Source organism: Limulus polyphemus, unplaced genomic scaffold, assembly GCF_000517525.1.
Source record: "Limulus polyphemus unplaced genomic scaffold, Limulus_polyphemus-2.1.2 Scaffold1122, whole genome shotgun sequence".
NCBI lineage: Eukaryota > Metazoa > Arthropoda > Merostomata > Xiphosura > Limulidae > Limulus > Limulus polyphemus.
Genome location: NW_013666732.1, coordinates 43,705 through 60,566, shown reverse-complemented (window position 1 = coordinate 60,566; position 16,862 = coordinate 43,705). Strand labels below are relative to the sequence as shown.

At 30.9% G+C, this 16,862-nt stretch overlaps 1 protein-coding gene across 1 annotated transcript in view; it reads left to right on the top strand.

The window, feature by feature from the left end:
- The first annotated feature begins 5,889 nt into the window (after nt 1–5,889).
- The window catches only part of LOC106462230 (sorbitol dehydrogenase-like), a 19,758-nt gene continuing 8,785 nt past the window's right edge, over nt 5,890–16,862 (top strand). The window contains exons 1-6 of the mRNA XM_013922130.2: nt 5,890–6,304; nt 7,279–7,312; nt 8,055–8,219; nt 8,875–9,034; nt 14,242–14,360; nt 16,314–16,379. Of these exons, the coding sequence (XP_013777584.1) occupies nt 6,251–6,304; nt 7,279–7,312; nt 8,055–8,219; nt 8,875–9,034; nt 14,242–14,360; nt 16,314–16,379 (598 nt within the window). The 5' untranslated portion in view covers nt 5,890–6,250. The remainder of the gene's footprint in view (nt 6,305–7,278; nt 7,313–8,054; nt 8,220–8,874; nt 9,035–14,241; nt 14,361–16,313; nt 16,380–16,862) is intronic.

Here is a 16,862-nt window from a genome sequence, read left to right as displayed (position 1 = left end):
GCAAATGAGGTAAAAAAAACTTTGAAAACCACTGAGTACAATAGAACAAGTCTGATAAAGATATCTTATCCATTGTCTTTGTAATACATTTTTTAAATTGTAAAAAGACTTTATGAACACCCTGTATTATTTTAAAACGAGTGGACTTTGTGTTGTTTGTTTATTGTTGAAAGTTATCGCCGATAAATCACAGACACATAATGTAAAGAATCCGGCCCATACACAAAACCTGACACAAACTCATTTGACTATGAACGACTATTAGTGACTCATTGTTTAGTTAGAAATTCTAGCTATTTATTAAAGCATAGGTAACAAGGAAATTATCTTAGTGTACCTGAATAGAGGTACATTCCTTATTTCTCAAAGTTGTGAAAGAGTTAGAACAATAATGTATATCCAATTAAAACAATTACTATTAGTTCCAATCTATCAGAAAAAATCGATATAGTGCAATGATACACTTCAGACTATTATAAGTAAAAATACGGTAAATTTTAAGTTTGACTATTTCAGAATTTTGGTTACTGGTTGAAACAGATATGATTGTTTTCAAAAACATGACACAAATGTGTTTGTAGGAGGAAGATTAAGGTTAACCAAGTATCTCAAAAAATGAAATCATTAGAAATTTCCTCCAGACTGGTATTTAAGCGAATTTAGCCTATATAATAAGGATATAATATATATATACTCTGTTTAAAACACTTTATATAATATAGCGTTGCACATGGGAGAGATTTACTACTATTGAGGTAAGCTATATTTTCGATTACAATTTAGTTCTTTGCTAGAGGGAACTGCTAATCACGATGATGAAACTAGATCAAGAAGAGTTCATAAAAGTAGATTTAGAATACCTAGAAAGCTGATGATTAGGTAATAATATCGAAATATAGTGAAATGAAACTACATTATAAATTTGAGTAATCAGTGGGTGAAGATTTAATGCGAATTCAGTGAGTTATCATATGTATTAAGGTCACTGATCATAGATTAGCAAAGGAATTATGTAACTGTAAGTAAATTTATTTCTAAATTTGAAATAGTACCATTAACGAGGAATTTCTGTCGGAACATTGTTGTGAACTTAGGCCTACAACCTGTATCAGAGTGAAACTAGTCTAAAGAAACCTTATGGAGTAATTAAATACTGGACTTGGCATTATTTTTACCAAGGAATCCAAAACAACATGTCTGAAGATAAAATATATTATAACACCAATTCAGAAGTGGAATTATATGGTGAAAATAAAACAGAACTTTGACTAAACTTTACACTTCAAGAGTACAATCTGGATCGAAACTTTGCTGGAAATGATGAAATTATGTAAAGGAGATCAAGAAGAAATAGATAGTAAATTAAAATAAGATCAAGAAGAACTTTATAGAAATCTGAATGAAGATTAAGACGTAAGATACGAAAATTAAAGAGAGGAGGTGAAAGAAGAAAGAGACATAATACTTGAAAACATTAAAAGCAAAAAAAAATCTGATTGAAGACAAGATCCATGAAGCTATTGGGTATGTACAGAGGTTTTATAACAACATTTTTGAAACAACATAGAAAAATATCAGTGAATATCAAAGCACAGAAAGGCTGTTATGACATAATTGAAGAAGTACAAAATAAACAAATGACAGGATAAAATATTTGGAAATGAATTGATAAAGGCAAAGAAAAACCAGTACATCTCTCTCTGCATCTGACAAAGAATTCCAATCTCAAACACCATTTACTACAAAATATAGAATAAGAGAATTTATTTGGTCTACACCTATTACCACTACTAGTTTGCCCTCTGTTACTGCAGAATCATTCTGGACTAATTCAGCCATATCACCTCTAAATCCATTTCTATAATTTAGCTGATCACTCCAACAAAATCACCCAGTTGAGAAACCAATGGACTATGATGGAAAGGTATTATGGAAGAAATATTAGTAGATTGAGTTAGAAATAACTGCACATTTGAAACAGCTTGCTAAGCTATCCTACCCAGATGTTTTGCATAAAATGATGGATTTGCTTGCACGTGACTTATTTATAGATGCCATAATAGATAAAGCATAAGAATTAGGAAGAAGCTAAGGTGGTGTATATTTTTAAGGGAAGGTCTGCAAAACTTGAATCCATTAAAATCACCAATAACATGCATATTTTGAAGTTATGGGATTATCATACAATGTAGTAAATCCCTCTAACAATAGTCTAGAAAACTGAAAAATTAGTTATACGGAATAGAGGAAATAAGCAACAAGACATTAGATGTTTAAAGTTAAACTTGAAAGGACATACTGCCTGGAGCCAGAGACAAAAGTCTGTATTGCATTATAACTTCTCTTAAAAGTTATCAGAAAGAAGGAACAGTTATTCATATTGAAAACATGGCAATTATAGCCAAAAACAAAGGAAACAACAATTGTTATTAAGCCAAGGAGACAGAACTCAACCAGATTAAAGGAACAACAAACAGCTAATCAGACATCAAGAAAATACAAATTAGCTTGATTTGTTGGACGAAGTTCAAATGGGAATAATTCATCCGCTCCATCTAAGATAATAAGTTCATTATTTGGGGGAAAACTGTCCACGAATCCACAGGTTTATTAATTGAAAACATTGCAATGTGTTGAGCAACATCAGACCCATAATTATAATTGTTTGACCACGTTTGCTAATGAAAGGTGGGAAGTTGCCTTCAGATATGAACAGAGACTGGTGTGAAAAGCAGGGAACCATAAAGTTACAGCAAGAGAAAAGTTGACAGTTACTCTTACTGTAGAAAGTTTCTCTACATCTCATAATGTATACGTAATTGAGGTCAATGAAAAGTACATATGGGAACTGACTTCATGCTGATACATGGATGCGAGGTTGGTTAGGCTAGCTATTTATAGCTTCACAGTATAGGGAATCTCTGTGCACTACATGCCAATAATTACACCAGATATTGAACTTCTAGTGGCAACAGAAAGGGTGGCCATTGTACCAACAAGAAAGTAAATACTTATAATCAAGAGTTATTAGGAATAAGTCTAAATCTAATGTCTGGGGCATAGTAGAATCAAACACTTGTGCATGTTCTGAGGAATTAATGGCTGGAAGAGCTCTTGTGGATTTAAAGAATAAAAATGTCATACATGACTTTACCCAGAAAAGACTTAAATTAGCTTGTGATGAAATGAAGAGTTACTATTATGTTAATATGCTGATAAGACTGGATTTCTTCGAGATGACATGATACAGCTGAACAATTCTTGTTGCAAGAAAGGATGAACTCCAAATCTAAGTAGATGTTGGGAAGGCCCATACATTGTACTTAAAAAAACAAACAACGATATGGTTTAAAGAATCCATAAAGACAAACAGTCCAAGTTAATGTTCTTCCACCATGATTCTCTGAGTAACTACAGAGAAGAATTTGCCAGCGGAAATCTAACCTGTGGAAGAGCCCAAGGTTCCTTTTGAGACCTTTTATGGAAGATGAACAAGGTTAACCCTTCCAGTGGTTTCACTCAAACACCTACTTAGGAAGAACTCCACCAGCAACAGGGCAGCGAGGGACAAGAAATCATCCAATCTGTATACCATTGTGATCAGAAGAGAAAAACACCAAAAAAAAAAACAACTTGGTGAATGGACAGCTTAATGTACTGTTTTATTTGTGTATCGGGATAATTCAAAGGACTTCACAATCAATGGCGTGTATTTTCAATACTATAACTTAGTTGTTTTGTTAGAGGGAGTTGCTAATCACGATGATGACGCCAAATAAAGAAAGTTCATAAAAGTAGTTGCAGAATACCCAAAAAGTTAATGATGATGTAATAACCTAGAAATTTCGCGGAATTTGGAGAAATAAGAGTACATTATCAATATGAATTATCAGTGAGTGAGTGATTCTGTTCAGTATTTGTAGTGAGAGTTATCACGTCTAATAATAAAGATGAAGACGGTTGACAAAATACAAAACATTTTATTTACAAGGTTCGAACATTTCAGAATACACTTATTCCATCGTCAGCGAAATCTGAAAATAATGTTACAAAGATATTTATTAACCACAACTATAGTGTTATTAATCACTATTTACTTAGAAATTAAGTAAAGTGCAAACGGAAGGATAAAACAAATGATATAGATATATAACGAAACAGTTGAGTTTTCAGTTTTAACCTTAGAATAAGTTTAGATCTAAAGAGGTTTGTAACTCGTGAAGAGTAGGGCGGTTTTTAGCAATGAGTAAACTTTCTTTAATGTAGAGTTTAAGGTCTGAAGATCGTGTAGTAATGACAGAGAAGTTGTTAAATGAAATTTTGTGACCCCGTGGTTTCAACATGTTAACAGATGGATGAGTAGCCGGGTTTAAATAGTGGACGTTCGGTTGTGTTAGACTCCTAAATGCTCACAAACTAGTTTTAAAGTGACGTTTTATTTTGCCAATGTAAGTGACCTTACATTCTTTACATGTATACTTATACACGAGCCATGAACATAGAAGTTTAGTTAGTCGATCTTTATATTGAAATAAGTGTTTAACGCGGAGGCTGGGTCTATATATTAGACTGAGCTAAATTTGAGGTTAGAAGTTCTTTTTTATTAAAAAGGAGATTCGTTTTTAATTTGTAGGGATTGTGAACCCATAAAAGTAACAAATGGAAAAACTCTAGAATTCAGCTGCATACGCCGCCTGCCAACGCCGACTTCTAGAGGAAGAATTTAATAAACTGAAACATAAGTACTACCGACATCTATCTATCTAACCTATATCACGAAAAACCAAGATCTCCGATAGTACGTTTCGTGTACTGATTTTGTCCATTTGACCTGCTTATTATATAATAAGAATAACCAGAAAATAATAGCCATACAGGTACAGATCCAAAATAGAAAACTTAAAAAAAACTAAGATTTTATCCACCTTCCTCTCCAGGTTTAAATCCTGATAATGTAATATTTAATCTGAGTGATCTTCAACTTTAATCCTGATAATGTGATATTTAGTCGAAGTGATCTTCAACTTTAATCCTGATAATGTAATACTTAGTCTGAGTGATCTTCAACTTTAATCCTGAAAAGGTAATATCTGATCTTAATGATCTTCAACTGATATTTGTAAACAAGCTCTAAGCAAATGCCTTAATTTTAGCATTCCAGCTTTTAAACATAACTATGCTAATGATATTTATCATTTTGGAAAGTCTTACAGAACCTTTAATTCCTTATCATTCTTTACTAAGCCGAATAACGATACAGCGCAAGATCTTGTAAAAACTAAACTAAAAAGCATTGCTCTTTCCTCCTTTTATATAACTCATATCGTCCTACTTTCCATTAAATGATGCTGAACTACAAGCTTTTTACAAAATCTGTCAAAAAACAAATATATTATTGTCACTAAATCAGACAAAGGTAATGGTATTGGCATTATTAAAAAAGCTGATTATATTGATAAAATAAACCACCAGCTCAATGACCCTTGTAAATTAAAAAACAACAACTAGATACAGACTTGTTATCCTTCACCTTTAAGTGAGAAGATAAGATCGTACGTTTTCTTAAGACCTTAAAAGCCAAAATATTACCTTTGAAACGACTTTTCAACAAATTGGCTCATGTGGAACTAAACCTGGTATTCTTTATGGCTTACCCAAAGTGCAGAAAACTGGATGCCCTCTCTGCCCTATTTTTTCAGCTGTAGGCTCCTGCAATTACAACCTGTCAAAATGTATTATTCTTGTTCTTAAACCCCTCATCTTGGACGAATTTACTATTACCGATTCTTTTACCGTTGCTTCTGAAATCTCTAAATTCCCTCTGCTGTCAAAATGTTGTATACTCGAGTGAACCAATGGCGCCTCCAAAAACAATTCAAAAATGTATTATCATAAAACGAGTTTGCTACATCTGTCAATAGATGGCAGAAAATTATCCATTGACCTTGGATCACAGGTCAAGAAGGGCCAGCGCGTGATTTGGAATATTTGTTTCACGTAGTTGGGCGAATTCCAAAATACAGATCCAATTTGGTTGGGCTTGGTTCTTAGTATTGCAACTCCCATCATTATCGCTATTACTGCTTTTCATACTAGTATACCAAAAAGCGTTAGAAGGTCGAATCTAGTAGCATTGGGAGTAATATTAATAACTATTATCTATTAAAGTTAAACTTTAATACTTTAAGATTTAATTCTGTAACGCAGTGAAAATTTGTGACTACTTTACGAAATATATTATTCAGCAGCAATGAGTAAAAACAATCTTTCTGCGGTTTTGGCACAAAAGGGAGATTTACGACTGGTAATTTTTTCGTTTTAAGAAATGAATATTTTAGTATTTGTAGTATGTAATGAACACTATTTTAAGTATTTAGTAATGACACACAAATTAAGATATGTGTTAAAGGAAAGAAAACGCGTATAGTTGTAAAGCAGTAATATATGTTTTATGAAAATTTTAAATTAAAGCAACTTTCAACAATATTGTTAAATAGTGCTTATTATGATTTATAATGTAGAAAACAACCTTCTTTTAAAGAATGTTGAAAACATCTAAAGTGCACTGAAAACTGCAAAACATGTTTTAAAAAGTTATAAAATTGTTAGTTGTATGTATTTGTAGTAACTAAGATCATATTTGAAATTACTGCTATTAAAGTTTTCTAATTTTAAGTAAATACCGAATTTCTTGATTCTAAGAAACATATTTTTTGACAAACCTGAATACTATGTATAGACATTAAATAGAAATTTCCATAACTGCATCCCAGAAGCATGTTTACTCTTGTATTGGACTGATATTGATAAGAATGATATGATTCAGCTAGCAGTGGTAGCTTTAATGTTGAAGGTCACAAGTACACTTTTGCTTCATGTTTAATACTTATGTTGTCAGAATTTGGGACATCCTCATTTGACAAAGTTGTTTGATGGTTTCTTGATATATTTTTCTTTTTCCTTCAGTCTTATAACTTTTACATCAATGACCAAAAATACTTTGTTTATGGTATAACTTTGAGTGTTTATAAACATTCTGGTGTTTATTCCCCATATTCAAAATAATGTTAAACATTCAAATATTGGAGTGAACCTACTATACAGTGATGCATTAATGGTATATAATTATTTGTTTAGGGGATCAGTCATTGTTAGGTAAAAATGCTGCATAATAAATTAGATTTTTTTTACATTACTTTTATAATAGTATTGTTTATGATATTGTATATTTTTATATAAGTTGATTTATTTGAAATGTGAGATTCTTTTACATTTTAGGAACAGAGACCAATATCAAAGCCAGGAAAAGATGGTGTGTAGAAACTGCCTGTTTTTATTATGATCGCAAATTATTTTTATATATTTTGTTTCTACCTCAAAAATCTTCTTTTCACATCAATATATTTTAATGTTTTGGTCTTCCTATTTGAATTAAGTTTGTTTTTGCTGCCTGCAGAAGTTTTAGCTGGATATTTGGCCATTTTTTCAACTATTTGGAATAACAAAATAAAATTTGATCCAATTCTTTTATGTTGCAAAAAATATTTGGTGCTTGTATTTAGTTTTAAAAACCCATTTCAGTTGAACTAGGAAACATTCTAGAAGTCCTCAACACAATCCCTAGTAGAGAAATATTGCTTTTATAGAAAAATATTGAAACTGAACACAGTGTAATACAAAAGTTGATTATATTGTCTTGGTCATTAATTCCTAAATATTCCTCAACATTCATTTCTGAGTCATACATGTGTCAACTTCAGATCTAAAGACAGGGTCTGAAATAATATGTGAGAGAGTTTACTCTAATGAAAACAAAATAGTAGTTAGGAAGCTCATTTTTTTGTTCATATTATTTTCTATTTATGTGTTCATGTTATTTTCAGTGTCTTAAGAAAAAAATTCAAATAAATGTACAATACTTACACGATAAAGAATGAGATGATCATAACAACCTTGATTTGATTAATGTAGTTTAGCAAAGTTAATAAGAATAATATATATATGAAGATTAACCTATATGCCTGTTCATTAATTTTCCTTTATCAAATTCTTAGAAGTGCTGATTGCTATTCATTCTGTTGGAATATGTGGTTCTGATGTCCATTACTGGGTAAATGGATGTATTGGAGACTTTATCGTTAAAGAGCCAATGGTGTTGGGGCATGAGTCAAGTGGTATTGTTAAAGAAGTTGGGGAAGGAGTTACTGATTTAAAGCCAGGTAACATGTTTTAATTGTAGTTATAAAAGAAATTAAATTCTTAATGCTGAGTTATAAAAAACTGGTAAAATAGTAGATATTGAAAATATTTTTAAATGCTATATTTTTTATCAGTAGTTGTGTTCCTCTTAATTATTTCTTTGTTGTTTATAGAAGATAACCATTTTCAAGATTGGTCAGTACTAAGCAGTCGGCACTTGTTAATGAAAAAGATGTTGACAAGATGAATCTATTTGTTTTAGCCCTTTCTTGGAGGGGGGGGGGCTAAGTATTTTTGTGAATACTAAGCCTCGTTAGTGATCCTGAGCTAGGCTAAAAATTGTTTATCGAGTATTGTTTGAAATTTAAATGCTACTAATGTAAATGATATGGTATATGTTTACTTACCATTAAGTATCTTATTATATATAAGATGTGGAGAATGCTTATTTAACTTTCTCAGCTTTTTATAAGAAGTACAAGAATTCATGAAGATTTTTTAATCATCTTAAATAAACATTTGAAAACAAAATTAAAATCTCATGAACGTTCATGAACAAATGTAAATGTATTGTATGTGGCTTCATTGATAAAATAAATTTTTACTATAGTGCATATGCTAATAACTGAAGTATTATAAACCATTGTAGTGAATGTAAATATTATTTATCTGAAGGAGATCGAGTTGCTATTGAACCAGGCATTCCTTGCAGAAAATGTAAATTTTGCAAGTGTGGTCGTTACAACTTGTGTCCAGATATAAAATTTTGTGCTACACCTCCTGTCCATGGAACTCTTACACGTTTTTATACACACCCTGCTGATCTTTGTTACAAGTGAGAAAACTATTGTTTATTAAAATTTACAGTTTTTTTTATCAGAACATGCTTTTAAGCTTGTCTCATAATATCTGTACTCATCAGTAATTTCAAACATTACTAGCATAAGTCAGGATGTAATATGTTAAAACTTGTATGAATGTTTCCAGTTATGGGCTATGTGCTTGAGAAGTTTTTAGCACTGTTCAAAGCACAGGCTATTCTCCCTCCAATTCTGAACTCCTTTTGTAACATGTAATGGTCCAGAATGTTTCCAGAAGTAAACAGAATGAGGTTAGACCAAGAATGACTGTTAACTTGCTGTATCTAAAAAGTTTTAAAGGTATAGGAATGGCAAGAAATCAATGAATGGGATTTATGACCATTGTGTGTTAACAGTGATACACATACCTTAGCTACCAATACCACTCTTGGCTGGTGTACTGAAAAAGTGTTTTTGCTACATAGGGGTATGAGGAGATTTTGGTGGTATGAAATAGCAGTTCTTGATGATACTGATTAGGACTATAGAATTTAATGTGTTGTTTTAAAGAATTAAAAGTCTTTGAATTATAAAGTTTATGATCTTGATAAGATCTACTAAGCAGTCAATAAGGAACTGTTGCTGGCTTTAGAATTGATCTATAAATATTTCCTTGATTATGGGGGATATATGGGATACAGAGGCTTTTTAACATTACCATGGCTTTCAGTAGGGATCTGGCATGGTCAGGTGATTAGGGCACTTGACTCGCAATCTGTGAGTTTATGAGATCAAAACCTGTTACTGAATATACTCACCCTTTCAGCCATGGGAGCATTATAATGTGGTGGTCAACCCCACTATTCATTGACAAAGAGTAGCCCGAGAGTTGGCAGTGAGTATTTTGACATACTGCTTTTCCTCTATTCTATCACTTGAAAATTAGAGACAGCTAGTGTTATTAATGGTCCTTAAGTAGTTTTAAACAAAATAAAGCAAAAAAAAAAAACCCAACTAACTAACTAACTTTTAGAAGGGGTTTGATCAGATGACTCACAAAATGTTTATGTACTGCATGCTGCTTATTGTGATAATGGATAATGTTATCATTCATATAATGTTATCAGAATTACTAAGTCCTGAACAAATGTATAAAAATACATAGGAAAAATATCTTTTATTGCAATCAGTGCTTCATTTGTGTTATCACTTTTAATCAGCTAATTAACCTTCTTAAGGTCAAGTGACCTGAGGAAGGTTCACCATAAAATAGGGCGTGGCTAAGTTGTTATTAAAGTCCCCTATCTCTTGCATTTTCTTTCCAGAACTACAGTACAGTTGTTTTCATTCCTTCAAGAAAGATGGTGCTCCAACAAATTTTAATTTTTTTTATCCCTCTTTAATAATGGAAGAAGGGCATAAGAAACATAAAGACCTAACCTTTAAAGAAAAAGTTTCCATTTTAGGATGCTATGATAAGTTACCAAAAATGGGGCAATGTAATGCAGCAGTGCAATTAAAAATTTCCCATCCTCTTTTGTATAAAATTTTAAAAAATTGACCCGACATTGAGAGGGGAGCAAAACAGAATGAAAACTTAAACTGTAAGAGAAAGCACAGTGGAAAAGATGACCAGGTCAAATCATCATTAAAACTTTGGTTTACTAATGTGCTTGAACAAGATGCTCATGTAAATGGACCAATGATGTGGCAGAAAGCAACTTACAGCACATATAAGGCGAGTTTCAAAAACAGTATGAATATGAAAGTTTTATTAATGAATTGTTCCAAAAAAATAATACAGTCAACTTTAAATTAATTTTTCTAATTCTTGTTTTAATTGTCAATAAATGTAAAAATCCAGCTTTCATACTTTTACGTAATATGTTTACTACCCTCTATCAATAAATATTACTGCAACTGCTGAATTTTTATTTCATCGGTTAACATTATCATTCGGTTATTGTTAACAACACAACTACGTCTCAAAGTGATCACAATAAGTGGCATCCAGTGTATATTAACTGGAATATGTAGGAGTGCATTCTAAATTGTCTTGATTCTTGTTAGATTAAGAGTATTATTAAATGATGGACAATCTTTTTGCTGTATAAAGACGTGAAGTTTCGAAAGGATCAGTATTATAACCTATGATGCTCAGTATGTGAATAAACAGCATTCCAGAAAAGGGGAAGAGGGGTGGTCTGTCCAAAACATTTTTGTTTTTTTACTATTTCTCATAATCAGGTGCCCAATTTCCTGTTAACAGCATATAACATGGAACAGAGGTATCATGGTTGAGTGATAACAGTGTAATTATATTAATGTCAAACTTCTTTTTGTTTGAATTAATTTCAGTTAGTCCATTTTTGTAGCCATATAGGACTGTGCTTTACAAAGACAGGTAAAAAAAAAATATTGTATATTAGACTGTGAATGAAACATTTTGCGATGTATTGTTGTTTAATTTGTGAACTCTATGAACAGTATCGTTAAGTGATTAGTGGTATTTGTTAATCGATTTATCAACTAGTACAAGGAAAAATAAAATAAAAGTAAGTTTGCAGTGGGTGTTGCATGTCACTTGCCTTCTCTTTAAACAGCAGTTGAATTAAAAAAATTGATTCCAGGTGCTGCCACACAGTTGCCTCCCTTATAGTCAACAGTTCAAAATTAGTGACAGTTGCAGATAGCCTTAGTACCTTTACCCGATCACCAAAGGTGAACAAACTTGAAGTAAAACAAAGAACATCTTATAAGGCTAAAAGTGGGCAGAGCACAGATAGACCTTTAAGTAGCTTTGTATTTAACAACAAACAAACATAATAGCAGTTAGTTGGAGTAGTTGAAAATAGTAATTCAAAATTTTAATTTAGATTGGTTGATTATATTTGTGATAGGCAACATAAGAGACATTTTGATTATGGAAAATATTAGTAATTATAAAACATCTAAATTTATTGATTGTTGGAATAATTTAATACAATAATAGTTGGAAACATTTAATTGATTAATTGTAATTTTGATTAATCAATTCGTTTATGTGACACTAACTGATGTAATTGCTACTTATAGGTAATCAGTTGACTCTCCCATCTCTAAACTAAACAGTTACTAGTAAATATTAACAGGAATGGCCATTTTATATTGCCTGATGTGTTAAACAACAAATTTTAGCATAATAGTTTGCCCATCTGACAAGTAGTTTTGTTTTACTTAATTATATATTTAATACAACTTTGAAGTTACTGTGTCATAAGACTAAACAGTTATGTTGCACTTAACACTTAGTGCACAAGCATAAATATGCAAAATAAAAAAACAACAACCTTTAATCTGGCAAATTACAAACGTAAATATAACATAATGTCAGAAGGTGCACTAGCCTTTAAAAATTTGTGGTTTTTAAACACACACTTTCTACAATTTTTTTTCATATTGTATTTAGATAGCTAATTCCCAATTAAACATGGTTTCAGATCAGTTAAGTTAACATGCAAATAGTAATGCTTCGTTGAGCATTTAGAAATGGTGAAAGATTTTCACTTATCACTCACCTATTGCAATAATTATGTGTATAAAAAAAATTGTTATGGTGTGAATGCCTTTTCCAAACCTAAATTGGCTAATTTGCTCCTTGTTATTGAACTGCTATTGCTTTTGGATATAAACATCCGAGTCTTTTTTTTTCTAATGATGCATGGAGTATTTCCATGTTGAATTACATAAAAACAATTAGCCATTTGAACCAGTAGGTCTTGTTACATCTGCATTTTAGGAACACGATGTTCTTATTGTTTTGCATTTTATTAGAATTTCCTGCACGTATAAAGCAGAATTGTATGTTAATGCAATCTCTGGATATAGAATAAATATGAACTATTAGAATGCTTCAACACCTCACTTTTTAAAATAAATACTTTATCAAAAAGCCTGATAGATAACATATAAATTATGTGTATTATCTGTACAGTAAATAAATGTGTAAGGAAACATAAAACATCATTGATAATGTAGTGTCTAACTATATTCGAGCACGTAAAATTGTATGAGTGAAATGGGTGATGAAAAAAAAATAAAACAAGGTGGAATATGGAGTGCTCTGCCAAATTCATTTTTAAAGTAAATGATTTAAATAACTACTCCAACATGTAACTTGTATATAGCTGTAGTAAAGAAACCAACTTCCATGTAAGCAGAAAGGTATAATGATTTATGTAAATATAACCCAAACTTGAACAAGAAAGAAAAAAATATTATTTTTTTTTGTTTTACCATGTGTCATGCACAAAAATTAGAAGTGTTCAGTTTTGGCAGATATCTTTGGACCGAATTACATGTTCTTTACTTACTGTCATGCACAAAAATTAGAAGTGTTCAGTTTTGGCAGATATCTTTGGACCGAATTACATGTTCTTTACTTACTGTCATGAAGCAAAAAATATTGTTAATCGCTAATTGATTGTCTTCTGTTGAAGACCTTTTGGTCAAAAGTTATTTTTAGTCCTCTTATTGCTATTGAGTATGCAGTTATTTTGAGAACTGACTATGTCGTTATTTTTGAAGTTAGCACCTTTATGAATACAGACTGAATGAGCCCAGCAATTTTGACTGTTGTTCATTGTTTAACAAAAATGAAATCCTGAAAGATATATTTAATTTGTGTGGGTGTTTTTGAGATTGTAAGAGATCAAATACATTTTTAAAAAGAATAAATAGATACTTCTAGCATATTGTCCCTTGGACAAGTAGATTTTTTTCAAAAATTGTATACCATTCAGCTTTCCGGGAATCTCTCTTCTCTGATCTCATTGGAATTGAATAACATGGAATTGTTTCTGCAGAAGTGAAAACTGATACTAAATAGGACACGAAGCAGCATTTACCACCTGAATTTGGATAGTAAACTACATTCTGATGACAAATTTATTGACATACATTGATAATGAAGCTGTTTAAGTGGACTGTAAATGTAACTTTGTGAAATGTGATTTGTACAATTGAGCAATGCTGTACACAAAGGTTAAGAGTGGACTTTGGTAGAATTTTTAAGCTTTTATAATTAAAAGTAATTTAATATAATTAATCTCTACACCGTTCTTGTAGCACATAAATGTAATATGAGAGTTTGAACTTGGTAGAGTATAGTTTTTGTGGGTCAGGTAATTTTAGACTCAATGTTAAATAACCTAATTATTTGAGTTAGTGTGTTATTATTTTTTTTACTTAATTTTCTGTGTAGGTTGCCTGATAATGTGAGTTTAGATGAAGGAGCTATGTTAGAGCCTCTCTCTTGTGCTGTCCATGCCTGCAAGAGAGCTAGAGTTACTGCAGGAATGAAAGTTTTGGTGTGTGGAGCAGGTTTGTATTATATATTTTTACTGGATATATGGTTAACCCAAATAATCCTGTCATTTCATATTCTTCTGCACTCTGATTGTTAGTGAAGCAATGAAAGAGGAGCAGAATATATATAATGACTGGATTATTTGGATTAGTATGTGGTAAGGCTCCAGAGGGATTTGTAATAGTAACTCTTATTATCAAAATTTGTTTTATTGTTTACAACAGGTTAGTATTTGTAATTTTATAACACTATGGCTCAGATGAATGTGATATAATATTTTACTTCATGATATACGTGTACTTTTTTATACGTATTTAGTTCTTGAGCAAATCCATCTTGTGTTTTCTTTTCTATGTAATTCGAATTGAAATGTGTGTGTGTGTGTGTTTTCACATTTATTAATGATGCTTTAAGCAATTAAGCATCGAAGAAATGCATGTGAATAGATATACGATTAGTATGCTATTTGTAATATATTTTGTTTAGTAAGGAATGCAGTAAGAAATGTCCAAAAGTATCACTTTTTGTAGATCAGTTTTCAAAGTTTATGTGTTAAAAAATCAACAGGTATTTTTAGTTAATACTACAAAATACATGTTTCTGTAACAGAGCTGGATAATTAACTCAATTAATCAACATATTATCTATTATATAGTAGCATCAATTACATTGATTAATGACACATAAAATAATCACTTAATCAAAATTATGATTAAGTTAAAAATAATCAGTTAGTGTTTCTGATTATTACTGTTTTTGGTTATTCTAACTATCCAGTAATCAAAATTATGAGTAAATTAATTATTGTCATGAAAATAATTAACTCATTAAAATTAGTGTTTCAGATTATCACTGGTTTTGATCATTCAAACCATACAGTAATTAAATATATTTCCATTATGATTTTTCATTATTATTTTCTCAATTAATTCAAGTTTGTTCGTCTTAATTTCTTATCATCATGACTCATGACAATAAGCACCTAACCAAAATTTAGGGGTTCTGGTTATTACTATTTTTGATTATTCCAACTATTCAAGTAGTTGAGATATTATCATGAATAATTAATGAATGATTATGTACACAAAAGGCTATCTGTCCTTTGTCAACCATGAGTATCAAAACTCGATTTTTAGTGTTATAAATTTTGTTTTCTTAGCCATCTCGTGTGCGAATAATTGATTAGGTGTAAGAGTTCAACAATTAATTGATTACTAAATTTCACTGGTTCTTCAACTCTGTTTTGTAATATGAGACAATGATTTTGAAATTAAATTTTTTCAGCCAAGATAAACATCAATTCAAGATAAAAGAAAAAGAAATGTTCAAAATGTTAATTTATTTAACTTTAATATCTTTGTCTATATGCATTTCTAGCTTTTCAGTATTTTCTTGTAAGATCTTGCTTCTCATAGCCCAAAACAGTTGTAATGCACTTGATAGTTAAGTGTCAGAAGTGCCTGAGAACCACCATCTTTTAGAAGTTGTATGCTTTTCTTCTTCTCGTTGAGTTGCTCATAGTTTATCATGTTTTAAATTTCTAATACCATAGCAGTGATAATCATGATGATAGCTGTTATATAAATTATATATATATATTTCATTAATTGTTATGTTTGAATCAAATTGTTTATTGCTAAGAAAATAAGTACTGGTTTGAGAGTGTAGTTACTTTAACTCTTATGTTTATTAGCCTTTTACATATACAGTTCTTATTCTTGTTCAGAACTTTGGTTTTCTCTTTTCTTGAATATTTTCAATGGTCAGGGTTTTTGACAGCCATTGTTTTTCATCATTTTAAGAAATGAAGTCATTAATGTTTTAAGTATATTTGTGTAATAAACAAACATAAAGTACACAGTCTGCATTAACTGGATCATACTGTAAATAATATCTTGTATCTAGAGTATATAATCAAGTGTGGTTTTGTGTATTTTAGCTTTAACAGCACAATTTATATTCTGTAGGACCAATAGGAATACTAAATTTACTAACAGCTAAGGCAATGGGTGCATCTCAAGTTTGTATTACTGGTAAGTATTTTATGGTGTGAATAATATTTCCAATTTCTCTCGTTTTGTCAATGTAAAAAGCTTAGTTTTCATCCATTAAAAGTACACGTGTTTCAGATGATAGATAAATTGCTTGCATGTTATATTGCTAGTAAAACACTTACAAATTAAAGGTACAGAAAGGTTCATTTGGTACACTTTATATATATGTAGTAAAACTTAACACCTAAACATATAGGAAGGTTTATTTGGTACATTGTGTGTATGTGTGTAGTTAACTTTTACACCTAAACATACATAAAGGTTAATTTCATACACTTTGTGTCTGTATGTGCTAAACCTTCAAACCTAAACATACAGAAAGGTTCAGTTGGTACACTGTGTGTGTGCTCAACCTTCACACCTAAACATACAGAAAGGTTCAGTTGGTACACTGTGTGTGTGCTCTAACCTTCACACCTAAACATACAGAAAGGTTCAGTTGGTACACTGTGTATGCTCAAC